This window comes from Natrix helvetica (genome assembly GCF_964273705.1).
Source record: "Natrix helvetica genome assembly, chromosome: 8".
NCBI classification, from domain to species: Eukaryota; Metazoa; Chordata; class Lepidosauria; order Squamata; family Natricidae; genus Natrix; species Natrix helvetica.
In genome coordinates, this window is record NC_138559.1 from 14,298,400 (window position 1) to 14,313,311 (window position 14,912).

The following is a 14,912-nucleotide window of genomic DNA, read 5'->3' on the forward strand; positions in this document are numbered from 1 at the left end:
CGCAAAAGGGCTGGATGTACAAACAGTCAAAGTATTGACACACCCAAATTGAATAACAGAGTTGAAAGGGACCTTGAAGGTCTTCTAGTCCAACCTCCTGCATAAGCAGGAGACCTTACACCATTCTCGACAAAGGTCTATCCAATCTCTTCTTAAAATCCTCCAGTGATGGAGAATCCACAACTTCTGGGGACAAGCTGGTTTACTGTTCTCACTGTCAGGAAATTTCTTCTTGGTTCTAGGTTGCTTCTCTTGGTTACTTTCTAAAAAAATTGCTTCTTGTCCTGCCATCTGGTGCTTTGGCGAATAGGTTGACTCCCTCTTCTTTCATGGACAAGGAATCATTCAAAAACAGGACAGTGCCATTCTTCCTGCTTGGTTAGGAAATGCAACTTTTGATGGCTGTCCTTGCAACATTAATGACATTTCAATCCATCAACATATCTCAATCGTTGGTTAATGGAAAAAGAATATGCTTTATTGACCAAGTGTGATTGGACACACAAGGAATTTGTCTCCTTGTGTGCCCCAATCACATTTGGCCAATAAAGAACAATTATCTCCTCCTCTTCTCCTCCTCCATCATGATTGAGATATGTCGATGAGTTATTTAGATGTATCAATAATGTTTTCTAGGCTGCTCTGGTTCTTATGCCTTGATATAAGAAACCTAGCAATATATGCTTCTCCACACGGAAAAGCAATATGAAAAGGAAATTAGGTTCTCCTGCTATTTCCTCAACTTAAACCCCACATCACCAACTGCTATGCCAGAGATACCTTATGCTATATTACACTCATCCACCATAAACCTTTCTTCCCCATCCCATCTCACCTTGATATGGAAACTGGCCAAGGAGATGTTTGGCCGGCCCGTGGAGCAACGGAACTTCAGCTGCTGGTCTGCCAAGGATTCAGAATACCGTTCCTGCCGTGGAGAACGGTTACCAAGGTTCTCACGCTTCTGAAAAGCCATGCAGCTCATGCCCAGATAACTTTCTGGCATGATAAGGTAGGCTTCAAAGGCGATGTTCCTGGAATTCTGCATAAAAAAGCCAGGAGATTTGTGAAACCAAGCAACTTTTCTAGATCCAGGCCATCATATGTGGGGTCAACAGCCATTAGTTTTTTGTCCTAATCTGAAGTCTCTAGCTCAGGGATGTCCAAACTTTTTGCAAGGAGGGCCAGATTTGGTGATGTGAAAATGTGTGGGGCCGATCATTCAGCCTGACATTCTTTGAACCCTTAACATTAAATGCGAATTAACTACCGTATTTTTCGGAGTATAAGACGCACCAAGATTTTGAAGAGGCAAATTAAAAAAAAAGTTTTTGCACTCTCCCAAAAATGGCCCATTTTTCACGAAAATGGGCCTTTTTTTTTAAAGGGCATGAATAGCCTTTAAGAGGCTTCTAGAGTGCTCCTGGGGGCTGGGGGGGGCTGGGGGGGCAAACTTGAGCAAAAAATGGCCCGTTTTTTGCTCATTTATGCCCTCCACAGCCCCCAGGATTAACCTCCTAAAGGCTATGCACAGCCATTTTGGTGAAGGGGGCAGAGTTTTGGGAGGCAAAAAATGCTGTATTCAGTGTATAAGATGCACCCAGATTTTTAGCCTCTTTTTTGAGGGGAAGAAGATGCATCTTTATACTTTGAAAAATATGGTATTTTATGAAAGACTAAACAAATAACTCCAGTGGGGAGAAGAGGCTGCGGGCCGCTTGAAATTTGAAAAAGGGCCACATTTGGCCCCCGGGCTGCACTTTGGACATGCCTGCTCTAGCTCTTTAAAACTTACTGCTACCCAGGTTCCTGGACAGATGGCCTTTCCCATGGCAATTTTGTGGGATGTTTTCCCCATATTTGCTGCCCTAAATATGGGCTTTTCTGATAGAAGCAGCCACATATACAGTGTTTCCCCGAAAATACGACAGGGTCTTATTTTCTTTTTACCTACAAAATATGGCTTGGGCTTTATTATGGGGGGAGGGTTTATTGTTTGAGTGGGCTCCCAAAGAGCCGGGCACAGCCTCATGGGCGAATGGCTGTGTTGTGCTGTCGCAGCAGCGCAACACAACAGCCATGAAGTGACCACGCTCATGAGCAGCCACCCGGCAAACCCCTTTTGCAGCCGGGCACAGCGCCATTCACTGACCTAGGGGTATCGCCAAGCCGCGTGAGCGCTTCTTTGCTGCCGCCCGGCTCCCACGGCTTGGCACATTCCAAATGCCAGTGAATGGCGCTCTGCACGGCTGGAGAGGGGAGTTGTGTGAGCGGATGTTCCACTCTTGCTCACCACCTCCCAGCCTCAGGATGCATGGGCCAGCTCTCATTACGGAGCCAGGGCACCTTTGCCGCCGCCGCCATCCCAGATTGGCTTTTCCCGCGGCTTCCAACTCGAGTCTTTCGGCAAGGCATACAACCATAGAGTGTGCGCCCAGAGTGGCCACTGCCGAAAGACTTGGGTTGGAAGCCACGGAAAAGGCCAGGCTGGGATGGCGGCGGCAGCGGAGGTGCCCTGGTTCCATATATTTTTGCCCACCAGAAAAATGTGGCATGGCTGTATTATGAGGGACATGTTGTATTTTCGGGAAAACATGGTAGTCCTCTCCCTCTTTAAGATCTCCTAATAGCTTTTACATTGTAGTTGTGCTCGGAGGTACTATGGAAAGTTTAAAGAAATAGGAACATTGAGGAACAGGACAAGGAACTGAGGGGGAGAGGAGATAATCATCGGCAAGGAAGACATGTCAGGATGCTTGAGTCTCAACAACTCTCCAAGAATATCTTCGGGCCCTTGTATATCTCAGTCTCAGCCAAATCAAAATCTTCCCACAATATAAAAATTCTCCTATTTCACCAGTGGTTTTTTTTTTCATTCTGGATTCCTACTTCCTTGCTCCTCACTCCCACCCTAAACCATGTATCTGTAACTTGCCTTTTTGGTAGTACACCACACCTAATGTTCAAGCTTAGCCTTTTACTATGCCATCCCTCCCAGCTCACCCACAAGGAGAGCTTGGATCCCTACCACAGCCATATGCTGAGAGTTGGTGCTGACAGCATAAGTCGCAATCTTCTCCAAGGAGTGCACTATGCTGGTACAAGCTTTGTCTTCAATCTGGGCCATCCACAGAACATGGTCATCTACCAGCATCATGTTACTTGCCATCTCCACAATGACGTCGGTCAGCTGGGCGAAAGAAAAACAATTTGGGATATAAGAAAACATTGAACATTTCACTCCAGGTCAAAGATGTGCTTGTTAGGCCACCTTGTTAGGGAAAGTTAGATTCTAAGATCGGATGGTGGTCATAGACTGTCCATCTCTACTTTAGACCTTCTGCATGTTGAGCAAATTTAGCAACAAACGGAACGTTGCGAAATAGACCTTTCCTTTCCTCACCATCATAAATGTGGGGAAATGAGCAAATGGAAATCAGGTCCAAATATAATGCACTTACCTGTTTGATCTGGTCTACGTAGCCAGTGAATTTTTCAATCATCTGAGACACATAGATGACATCCATCATATCTGAGAAATTGGCAGCTTCAGCTGTGTAGACCCGCAACTGATGAGCTAAGGTTAGTGCATTTGAGGCATTGATAGGCATCTGTCAGCAAATAAATGGGGATAAATATCAAAGCAGTCTAAGTCCCCTTTCCCCATCCCCAGCGCATCCGACAATGCTTAATTTACAAAATGGGGAGATATCTGGCTTAAAGCCTGCTTAGCTGCAGTGTTAGGTTTTCTGACAGTTCTCCAATCTCAATGCGATGGAATATAAAAGAAAATAGCCACCACTTTTGAGAGAAGTACGGAGATTTGCCAATGCAGATGCCATCCTGTGGGTGTTCAAAAGATGTAGTCAGTGTGAAGTGATGACGATGAGCAGGCCAGACCAGTCAACTCTGGTCAGCTATAACTCAGAGGTCTGCAAGAAAGGGGCTCATGTATCCTGTGATGTTACGTGGCCCACACTATTATAGATGGATGGACAAATTTAAAGGCTAATTGTATAAAATGCAATGCATTAGGGAAGGATGTACAACAAAGATTAGTAAAGTACAGCCTTAATAAGGTAGCTGGAAAATATGTAGAGAGTTTGTGACTTAACAGTACTGGTAAGCATGTAAAAAAAAAATCATGGGAAGGAATAAGTGGGTGAATGCAGTGCTGACATGAACCACATGGATCTCCAAATCTCAGGTATGTTAAGGATAAATTCTCATTATACATGGCATGGAGTGAAAAGGGCTCTCCACGTGCTTCGAAACATCCACTCTATCACTTTGAGCTGCTCCAGAAAACAATCTCCTTCTTGGAATGAACCAGCAATTCTTGGACATTGCTTGTGATCATTTCTTGCTGCAACACCTGAGTCAGCCTGCCCAGTGGCTGCAAAACGCTCAAGGACAACCAGTCGAACAAGTCCTTATCGTCCTACTCACCAGCACAAAGGTGTAGAGTACACGGGTGATGTCATTGGTGTACAAGCAGTGTGAGTAGTCTCCTTCTTCCCAGTGACCTGTGCGGTCACAGTGTCTCCATGCCTGCTTTCCATGGCCAGAGTCTGCATTCCCAGAAGTGAAGAGATACTGGAGGCAGGATTGATAAGCAGTGATGCCAGCCAAGGTCCGTGGCCACCTAGCACCAAAGAGGAGGAGAACCATGAAAGCACGTTTATGTCCATCTAATCAAATGCTGATCTTAGATAGATCCCAGAAAAATGACTTATGGAATCAACCACGGGAAAATGAAGGCATTATGGAGGATGACATAAGAGGGCTGGAAAGTAGGGGATAAGGTTCAAGACTGGAAATGTTCTACCATGTGGGGAAAAAAATGCCATTGCTTCAGCTCAGGTCTGAGAACATAGGAAAATGTCAAATGCCAGTTATTTTATTTGCCTCCTGGAATGCTCTCCTTGGCTCAGCAGCGTCAACATCTGGATTGCAGCATTTTGAGGCCATTTCCCTCCCATGCCAGCAGCAACAGCTGGATGAATTGAGCAAAAGCAAATGGAGATCAGAGATACTCCCACACCTTGGATACCACCTGTCAAAGCAAGTTTCCTCTCTTGTCCCTGTTCACAGTTCAAGCAAGTTTTGGTCGGGAAAGGAAGATCTTAGTACATTGATTCCCAACCTTTTCTTCAGCACAGACCGCCTTTAAATATCTTTTTATGGCTATGGATCCCCAAGACTTAAATCAAGATTTAAATCATAATATTTCTTCAAGCCTTCGCGGACTCCCTCCTCCAGGGGTCGGGGAACATGTTGAGAAACCTGCCTTAGCACAAATGTGCAAATCAAGTGAAAAGCAGATTGCTAGTTCTCTCCATCTATCCTCCAAGAATAATATTTCCTCCGGCGCCCTCCCTCCCAAAAAAGAGCATTTGAATACATTGGTCAGCAGCTCATGTATCTTATGATGTAACTGAAGGACAAGCTAGCGCACAAATCAGACACATAATTCCTTAGCTGTTTGAAAACCAAGAGTGTGTATGTGTGGGGGGAGTATTGGAGCTGTACTGCTGATTGATATAGCAAGGGGGAAGGGGGTATTTCTGCCATAATGTGTTTGTAATGAGTACCAAAATCCTTAAGTAGCATCTCTCCCATTTTCCAATGGGGCAAGGAGATTTGGAGTTGCGGAGAGAACATTTCATCTGGAAGCTTAGAACAGGGAGCTTTGATTTTAGTTTTACAAAATAGGTCCCCCCAAAAGTCACGAGTTGCACAGCAGGGCTAACAAGAGCAGATCAACATATTTGACCTTCTCGATGGGACCTTTTTTTGGCACGCAGTGGTTCAATTAAAAGATTTGCTGAGCTCTTGGAGTCTTGGTCCCTCGCCCCGGAAAAAAAAAAACCCTCTGGAATTGCAAAAAAGGAAGGGGAAGGAAAAGGAAAGGAAATCTGAATATTCCATTCCTCCACCAGCATATGGAATCCTCACCTCCCTTTTCTGCAGTAAAATAAAATGCAATAAAATAAAAGCCAGAAGATAATTCCTAATCATCTCTTTATTCATCTGGCATTCAATCAGGTTCCCGTCAGGGATTTCCTGAAAAGGAGGAATCTTGCAAAACAGCTCTTATATGCAACAGGCCAGGCCTTTGGTTCCCGTTGGGATACCCGACTGGGCCACAGATGGGGAAAATCTTCCAACCCTCCGCTGGTCTATTGCTGCGGCTGCTTTTCCTACGTCTAATCCCGGGCTCATGCAGGCTACGGATGGAAGGAAGGGGAGGGAGTTAGAAGACAGGCCCGCTGTTAATTTAAGCCACATTGACTGCACAGTAATTTATATTCCATCAAGACCCCGCCAAGGTTACAGCCGACTCCATGAGCCTTTTTTCTCGTGCCAGAAAAATTCCAACACCTCCTGTTTCTGGAGCCTGTCTGCACTGCCAGAGCGGGCCTCTCCGATGGCCTCCCTTGCAACAGATGCTTAATCATTCACAGGCCTCAATTGCCAGTGATCCCAAATCCCTCGCTGACTTTGCCTTCCACGGGAGGGGCAGGGGAGCTTTGCAGTAGGATTCAGACAGCTCATCTGCAGCTGCTCCTCAAAACCCAACCCTTGTCCCGCAGGGCTGAAAAGGCAGCAGCGGCTCAAAGGAAGCAGCTTCACCTTCCCGTCTTCTCAATGAAAGAGTGTTGGGGCATCTCCTACAATCGAAAGGAACGATTGGGTCCTTTTGGGGTTGGCTTCCTGGGGAAAGCCAACTTAGGCTCTTCGAGGAAGATACTAGTGAAGGGGTGCTCCTTCTGATTCTGGTCTTCCCCTTGCAATTCTATTGCCAAAGCACAAGAGGGCAGAGATGGGCAAAAGAGAAAGGGATCCCACTGAGTTTATGCAAGCGATTTTTGCTAGAAGGAGGGCGCATAAGTAGGCTTGCATAAACTGAGGTTGCTTTGCTTTCTGATGTACTCCAACTCATGCAGCAATGCTGTTCAAACTCTGTAAGCTGCTTTGCCAGTTGAAAGCACTTTATGACCGTGCTTTGAAAAAGTGCTTCTTTGAACCCGTTGCCCCTTTCAAATATTTGCACAGTTCCAGACATAACTCCTCGTACGTGACAGAGGGGGGCGGGGGGGAGTGTATGGCCATCCTTGTTTTCAGTGAAGTTCTCCATGTGTTTAATTCACGCTACAAAACTATGAGCCAAAACTCGTAATATTTGTATGGCTCTTCATTCCATCTTCTCCTCATTGATCATTTTTCCATGGCTGCAACTAATTAGGAAAATTTGGGTTTGCCAGACTCAAGTGTACTGGCTGTTCCTCAAATATTCAACTTCATTTTTTTTTAATTTCTTGGCCACAGCTCCCACTTTTGTTTCTCAAACCCTGAATCTTTCCCTCGTTTATCTGTTATATAAGTTATTATTTATTGAAAATGTCCAGCCTAATTTACTTCAGAAATTGATTCTCCAGCAACTAAGGACACAAAGGGACCAGGGCAGAACTAAACCATTCCCTGTTAAGACAATTTCTTCCCATATTAGCCCACGCGAAATGAGTAGAATTCTGGAACATGAATCCAACCACCGTCTGGGGGAACCTATCGTAGATGGTCAGTTCTGCTCCTGATAACAGCTTCTGCCACACTTTGGCCCCTACCTGAAGTCTCCACGGTTGTTGGTAACCCGTTCAGGTGGACAGTATGAAGCTGAGGTCTCCAGCACAACAATCTCAACCTTTTTGCTAACGTTGCCCTGGGCAGTGGAGATGGTGCATTCCCATTCACCGTTAGCTGAGACGTGGATGTTGGACAAGATGAGCTCACTGCAAATAGAGAATGCTTTTAGAAGACAAGATGGGCTGATGATCAATTGAGCTTTTGAACTACGGACTAGCCCAACCCATATTTCCTTCCCTTACATCACGTTCTTTACACACAGAATGAGCAATATATAGTGGCAGGAACTTTGGAAGAGGACATGCTCACTGCATCTCTCAATGCCTCCTGAAGGGAGGTGCCTTGGAGAATAGTTTGACTCCCTCTCCTTTGTGGCAACCCCTGAGATATTGGAACACTGCTATCATGTCTCCCCTAGTCCTTCTTTCTCTGTCTAGCTTAAGAGAAAGAAGGACTAGGGGAGACATCTGTCTGAAACGGTATAGGGTTCCCTGCCTAGGCAGGGGGTTGGACTAGAAGGCCCCCAAGGTCCCTTCCAACTCTACTATTGTATTGTATTGTATTGTATTGTATTGTATTGTATTGCATTGTATTGTATTGTATTGTATTGAAGTACTGCCTTTTCTTAGGCTTACATGGAGCCACATAATCCCAGGAATATACGCATTTGATTTAGAAGGCACCAACATATCATACTGCATGACTAATTAAAATGCCTACTTTCCTGGGACTGCGTGATAACCAAGGAGAAAGCATGTGGTGAGCATGCATCCATCTTTGCCAAAACATTTTCTATATTCTTGATCCAAACATCTGCACATCCCAATAGAAAAGTTTTCAGAACTCAATTCAGAACAGATTTATTAGCAGCATTCAAGTAACATTATACTTGAATAATACTATACAGTATTGTCAAGTAACATGACAATACAGGTTACCCAAATCTACAGGTATTTTCTTTTTTTAAAAAAATAATTTTTATTGTTTTTTGTCTTTTCATCACATATTACAATATTTATATCAACAGTTTGTACAATGTTACATCATCGTATCTATATATGTGTTCCTCTCTTTACCATATATTACAATCATTATGTCATCTTATCTATACATTTTTATATTTTACATATTTACCTACTTTTATATACAGTTCTATGTTTATTTATGTATATTGTTTTCGGCTTAATTATTTTTCTTATTTTCCAATCATTCATACCAATTATTGCAAATTTCGTAGTATTCCGATTCTTCTTTGTCCTTTAATTTTAGGGTTAATTTGTCCATCTCTGCACAATACAAGGTTTTTTTTTATCACTAATTCGTCCAGCGGTGTATTATTTTGCTTCCAGCATTGGGCAAAAGCTATTCTAGCTGTGGTTAATATATGTGTTAGTAGATATTTAATTTTTTTTGTGTAGTTCCCTTTGATTATTTCTAGTAAGAAGGTTTCGGGTTTATATTTTATTTGTTCCCCCGTAATTTCTTGCGCCCACGGGTATTTTCTTTTGTAATGCCCTATGGATGTATTTAAAAATGGGGAGGGTATACGGTCTTTATTGGGTGGTTGGGAATGACCAGAGAAAATTCCAGAGTGAGGCAAAGGACAGAAAACTACTAAGTTATTCTCCAGTTACTGGATTTATATACTGCCTTCTGGGTGAGTAGGATAAAAAGAAATATATACCGGTATATTCAAACGTAAAAGAATAATGCATTCAAGTATCTGCAAATGCCTGAAGGAATAAGCATATATATTGAAGACTCTGAAAAGATAGCAATGCTGTCACTGGGCAAATCAATTTGGATGGGAATTCCAGAACAGGGAGACGCCACTAAGAAGGCAGCCACCAGACTTCCTTCTAGTACCTTCTGCTTAGAATCAAGTCAAACCCAACTACAAAAAGGAGCTAAATCCCCGAGTCCATCCGTGTACTCTGAAGTTACTGCTTATGTGTGAATCAATAGGACATTTTTTTCCTAAACCTTAGTTCCTACTGGTATTAGCCAATATCAATTTACCCAATGACCATGTTGGTGGAAATCAGCCTGTCTAATGGCCATGCTATGGTAGACCCAAGACTGGAAATAACTAGGAAAATACTTTTCCCTCTTTGACCAACCCAGTTCACCCCTTAGTACCTTGTGATTAAAGTGCAATCATGAACGAGGCTGTCCTCTAAGATGATGCCGCTAGGTTCATCTTCTTGCACCAGTGCACGGTTGTGGTACCAGAGGATGTGTGTGCTGTTGTCCAGGTAGGTGGCTGTACATTGGAAAGGGAGTCGGTCTCCTTGGAAGACAACTTGCCTCAGGGAGGGGATTAGCTGATGGGTATGCAGCTCTGGGGACCCTTCTGTGGGAAAAAGAGAAAGAGAGAGAGAGGGACCCCACTTAGGCTTTAGGGAAAGAAAGCCCAAATTGGTTGTGTCCTGGACCCTCTCACAGAAAGTGGGCCTGACCAAAGGCCCACTTGGTCAGCAGTCAAAGCCAGTTATGCTCAACCCTTCAAAGAAAAGAAGTAAGTACATCCAGGAGGACATTGTCCAGAATGTTTGTCCATATGTCTATTTGGGTTTTTTCTTAGATGTTTTAAAAATCCTGCCTTTATTATTCTACTAACTAAATGTTCATATAGGTACTGCATTTGAAATAAAAAAGAACGGCTGCTAAATTCTAAATGTAAAAGGCTAAAAAGGTAAAGGCGTCCCTGCAGATTTTACACCGCTAGTCATTGCCAACTATGGCAGTGCTCATCTTTGTTTTAAGGCCCCTGAGCCACATGCTGTTCAAAGACGTTTCTATGGTCATGTGGTCAGTGTGACGTCATGGAGTGCTGTTATCTTCCCGCCAAAGTGGTACCTATTTATCTACTTGCATTTGCGGGCTTTCGAACTGCTAGGTTGGCAGGAACTGGGGGTGGGGGGAGGACAGCCGCTTACCCTGTCATTTGGCGCTCAGGGCTCAGAACTGGGCTACCAGCTTCCCAGACGACAAGCCTAGAGTCTTAACCACTGAGCCATCATGCCACCAAATTCTGCATGAAGTCAACCTGAAACTATATGCTGACTAACAGAAGGTGTATAAACTGGCCAAGAATCATGTTTCCAAAGCTGCCTGTCTGCTTTGCTGCTATACTAGCATTACTCCACATCTGCCAGACTTTTTGCAAGACATCTGAGTGTTTTACAGTTCATTTGAGTAAGATTCTGCTGCTTCTAAGAGTTGCCAGCAAGGAAAAACGTTTTTCCATCACCGGTGGTGAAGGAGTTCCTCAGGCTATGCCGTGGGAAAGAAGAGCCATATTGAGGACTCCATCAGCTGAGAGAAGATGACCTCAGGAATTTTTCCTTGAAAGCATTCCAGAGGAATCGTGTTGCTTTGCTTGACATGGGAGCCAGGGGTCAGGTTTTTGGTTAATCCGCTCTGAAGTCCTCTTGGGATTGCAAAACAAAGTAGACACGCTTTACATATTGAGCTGTGATATTTCAGTAATCAAACCTGGAACCCTGAAAGGATTATCAATTGCAGAAGTTTGCAGCTAACCCATCACCACCCTCCCTTCATGGTGATAATCCACGCTAAGCAGTAATAGAATCCCAACCACTCCATGGTGGCGCGGTGGTTAGAAAACAGTATTGCAGGCTAACTCTGCCCACATTGCCAGGAGTTTGATTCCTTCAATCCTGACCGGCTCAAGATTGACTCAGCCTTCCATCCTTCCTAAATGAGGACCAAGATTGTTGGGGGCAATGTGCTGACTCCGTAAACCGCTTAGAGAGTCTTGTAAGGTACAATGGGGATGGTATATAAGTCTAAGTGCTATTGCTATCGGTTGAATGAAGGATGGAATAGAAGCAAGGAAGTATCCCGGAAGGAGAAAGGAGCACTGGACTACTGAACAAATCTCCTTTGCACACCAAGCAAACTCACTCACTCAGGAGGGTGCCTCACCACAGCGCAGTTGGCTCTCTCTGATGTTTCGTAGTAGCTTCCCATGCAAGTTGCCGGGGTAGACACACACCGTCTTATCAGATACCTGGACAGAATGGCTTTTGGACCAGGCTAGGACCCAGCGTAAATGGCAGTCACAGGTCAGGTATTCTGTGGCAAAGTCACTGGAGAACAAGAGAAATGTAAATGGAAGAGGAAATGCCAGTGAGGAAGATTTACACAGGAAAGAGACGCCTGTCCATCCTTGATAACAAAAACATCTCTAGAAAGCTCCAGCATCTTGAGGTACCACAGTGAATATGGAGGAACCTTGTCCACAGCTGGGTGATGGCTCTGTCTATTCTCTCCAGAGGGCTTCAAAAGGACAATGGGACTGAGCATGGCTTTCCATGCAGAAAGACCCAGCTGTTGTCCCACCCTGATGTCCCACCAACCCCAACATTAATCAGTTAAAAAAATTAATTGCTTCCCCCCTCTGCTTTTTCCTTCCCCTTTGACCAACAAAACACAAAATACTTACAGAACTTTCAGAGACGGCAACTCATCAAAGACTCCACTCTGGAGGGTGGCGAAGATATTTCCTGATATGTTCCTGTCAAAGAGATGACAACAAAATAAGCTAAAACATACGCAATTAGACCAGGAGGTCTACCTAAGATGAGATTCATCGTGGAAGAAAGCTGCTTCAGGGAAGTCTTTGGAGGGTAGGAACCTTATTCTCTTTGCAATTGGTACTTAGAGAGAAACACACTTTCTCTGAACATCAGGGCTCCATAGAGCCCTCACAGCAAATGATGATATAGTTTTATAATAATTAAAGTCAGTTTCTCTCACTTCATCTTTTGGCTATGGTTTCCATAAATTTACTGTGAACAAAGAAGTGCAATAGGGAATTCAACTTATTTGGGGTGAGCAAGAACATAAGCCATGGCAGAAGACCATAGAGCAATAACTAAGTCTGGTTGCTATTTCTGTTTCTGACTGTAGTCCTCCTCTACAGAATCTATCAGGACCTTGCAAAGAAGAGCAACATCATCCCAAGACCATCTGCTTTATAGATGCTCATTTCCATGACAGCTGGATATAATACAAATCAGAATTACTGCAAATAATGCCTGAACTTTCTGGTTTTCTTAATCCCTTCCTATCTCTTGTCTCTTCTGTACCATTTCTTCCTTAATTAGTAAACCTGAAGACAGGGACTTCTGCCTTTTATTTTTCTGTAAGTTCTTCGAAGAACTCTTCACCCAAAGTATCAGGGTTTAAATGCTAAAATTACTACAAAATAAACAAGAGATTTGCTGGATCAGACTAACAAGCTATCTCATCCAGGACCTTCCTGTCATCTCCAATTGCCAACCAGAAAGCTAAGGGAAGTACAGGACAGATGTGAGAACAATAATCCTCTTTCTACTGTTCTTCCCAACAACTACTGCTTTTATCTTGAGGGTGTACCATCACTATGACTAATAGCTATAGATAGCCAAGTTAAAAAATTGGTCTAAAGAGCACCAATGAGTAAAATTAGCCAAAAGTATTCAATGTGTTTTTTTAATTGAAAGACCTAGCAGGTTTGCTGGGATTTTTGCTACGGGTGGTTGGGTTAATAAATCTATAGATCCCAATCGGAAGTATTTCTTATAAATGCCTCAGCCTTCCTTTTCAAATTTCAGGATTCCCTGAACAAAATAAGATGAAAAGGAATAATGAAAGGAAAGCAAAACCGTCATGCTTGGTATCTGTACTCAGCAGTATTCTTTGACACCATATTCTCCAACCAGAACCAGTTTTCAGTTATGTGGACTTCAGCTATCAGAGCTGTCAATCTTGACCTTGCCAAGTGGGAATTCTGGAAGGTGACATTCACACCTTTGGAGAGAACCCACATTTTGGATGGCGGATTTGAGAAATGAGGGTTGCTGGCAACAGCACTTGTACAGAGGCTCAAAGTGAGACCATACCTTCACCATTGCCACTGAATACTCACAGACGGATAAGGCTGGACAGTCCCTGCAAGAGGCCAATGTTGAAGCAGCCAATGCGATTGTTGGAGAGATCCCTGAAAAACAATGAGAAAAAAATGGGAGCCATAGACAGACGGTGAACAGCGGTGGATGTTAAGTGTATACGAGGTTTCTCTTCATGGGGTATCCCAATGCTGACACAGCATAGTCTGAATTTGCCAAAACACTTTGTACACCTTGAATGTATACTGGTAAAGGTAAAGGTTTCCTCTGTCCACTTGCGTCCAACTCTATGGAGCAGTACTCATCTCCGTTTCTTAGCCAAGGAAATCAACGTTGTCCAAAGATGCTTCTGGGGTCATGTGGCCAGCATGACTATGCACCAAGGCACACAGAATGCTGTTACCTTCCCGCTGAAGTGGTACCTATTTATCTACTTACATTTGCATACTTCTGAACTGCTGAGCACCGTTCGATGTCAGCATCTACTTCTTGGTTAATCTCACAAAAACTAGGCAGAATCAGCATTTGTTTGGGAGATTTATTAAAAGTGTTGAGATTGTAGACCACAGTGAAACGCAACAACAAAAATCCCCCTAAAAACAATGGCCAATCGTGTTAGTATTGTTGCCAAAACAACTGCATAGACACATCCATGAAATCACCAGAAGCTTCTTCTATTTTTTAAACTGAGCACTTGAATGAGTGCAACTGGCTTAGAGGACCGGTAGAGAATTAAAGGATAGATTTGTCTTTTCCAAGCATAGTTTGCAATTACTTTTGGAAAAATAAACACCCAGCTCAGAAGATGGTGACCACATGCATCTTTGTTGAAATTATCAGGAAACTGACACTTAGAGTAAACAGTCAGGCATTATGAGTTATGGACAGGTTGCAGATTACTTAAAGTTTTTTGAAATGGCTCTGGGCTTGGAAGTTAAGCAATTGGGGGTGGGATATGGGATTCACATGTAAATACTAAAGGCAGTTTTCAGAATAAAGAACCAAGAGCAGGAAATTAGCTGGAATATGTTCAGGAGAAGTTGAAACTATTACTTACAAGCGTTTCAGGTCCTGAAGACCCAGAAAAGCTCCAGGCTGAATGATGCTAATCAAATTGTTCTTTAGGTCTCTGGGAAATAAGGAAAAAAGAAACATTAGATGTTGCAAATGAAGAATGGGTGAATTTTGTTCTTGATGGATCCTTGAGGATAAGGGTTGAAACTTTCTTAAGGCAACTACTCTTTCTATTTTCTGAATATTTATTCAGTTAATGTTCACCAAAATTTAAAAGAACAAAGCCCAAGCAAAGCAAATAGATACAATAATACTCTAATAACTTGCAAAATA

General features: G+C 43.3%; 1 protein-coding gene across 1 annotated transcript in view; it reads right to left on the bottom strand.

The window, feature by feature from the left end:
• ADGRA2 (adhesion G protein-coupled receptor A2) overlaps positions 1-14,912 on the bottom strand; it is a 95,421-nt gene that overhangs the window by 14,520 nt on the left and 65,989 nt on the right. The window contains exons 3-12 of the mRNA XM_081960879.1: positions 14,623-14,694; positions 13,586-13,657; positions 12,119-12,190; positions 11,599-11,762; positions 9,787-10,000; positions 7,629-7,793; positions 4,450-4,645; positions 3,462-3,611; positions 3,029-3,190; positions 836-1,042 (exon numbers count right to left, since the gene is read on the bottom strand). Of these exons, the coding sequence (XP_081817005.1) occupies positions 836-1,042; positions 3,029-3,190; positions 3,462-3,611; positions 4,450-4,645; positions 7,629-7,793; positions 9,787-10,000; positions 11,599-11,762; positions 12,119-12,190; positions 13,586-13,657; positions 14,623-14,694 (1,474 nt within the window). The remainder of the gene's footprint in view (positions 1-835; positions 1,043-3,028; positions 3,191-3,461; positions 3,612-4,449; positions 4,646-7,628; positions 7,794-9,786; positions 10,001-11,598; positions 11,763-12,118; positions 12,191-13,585; positions 13,658-14,622; positions 14,695-14,912) is intronic.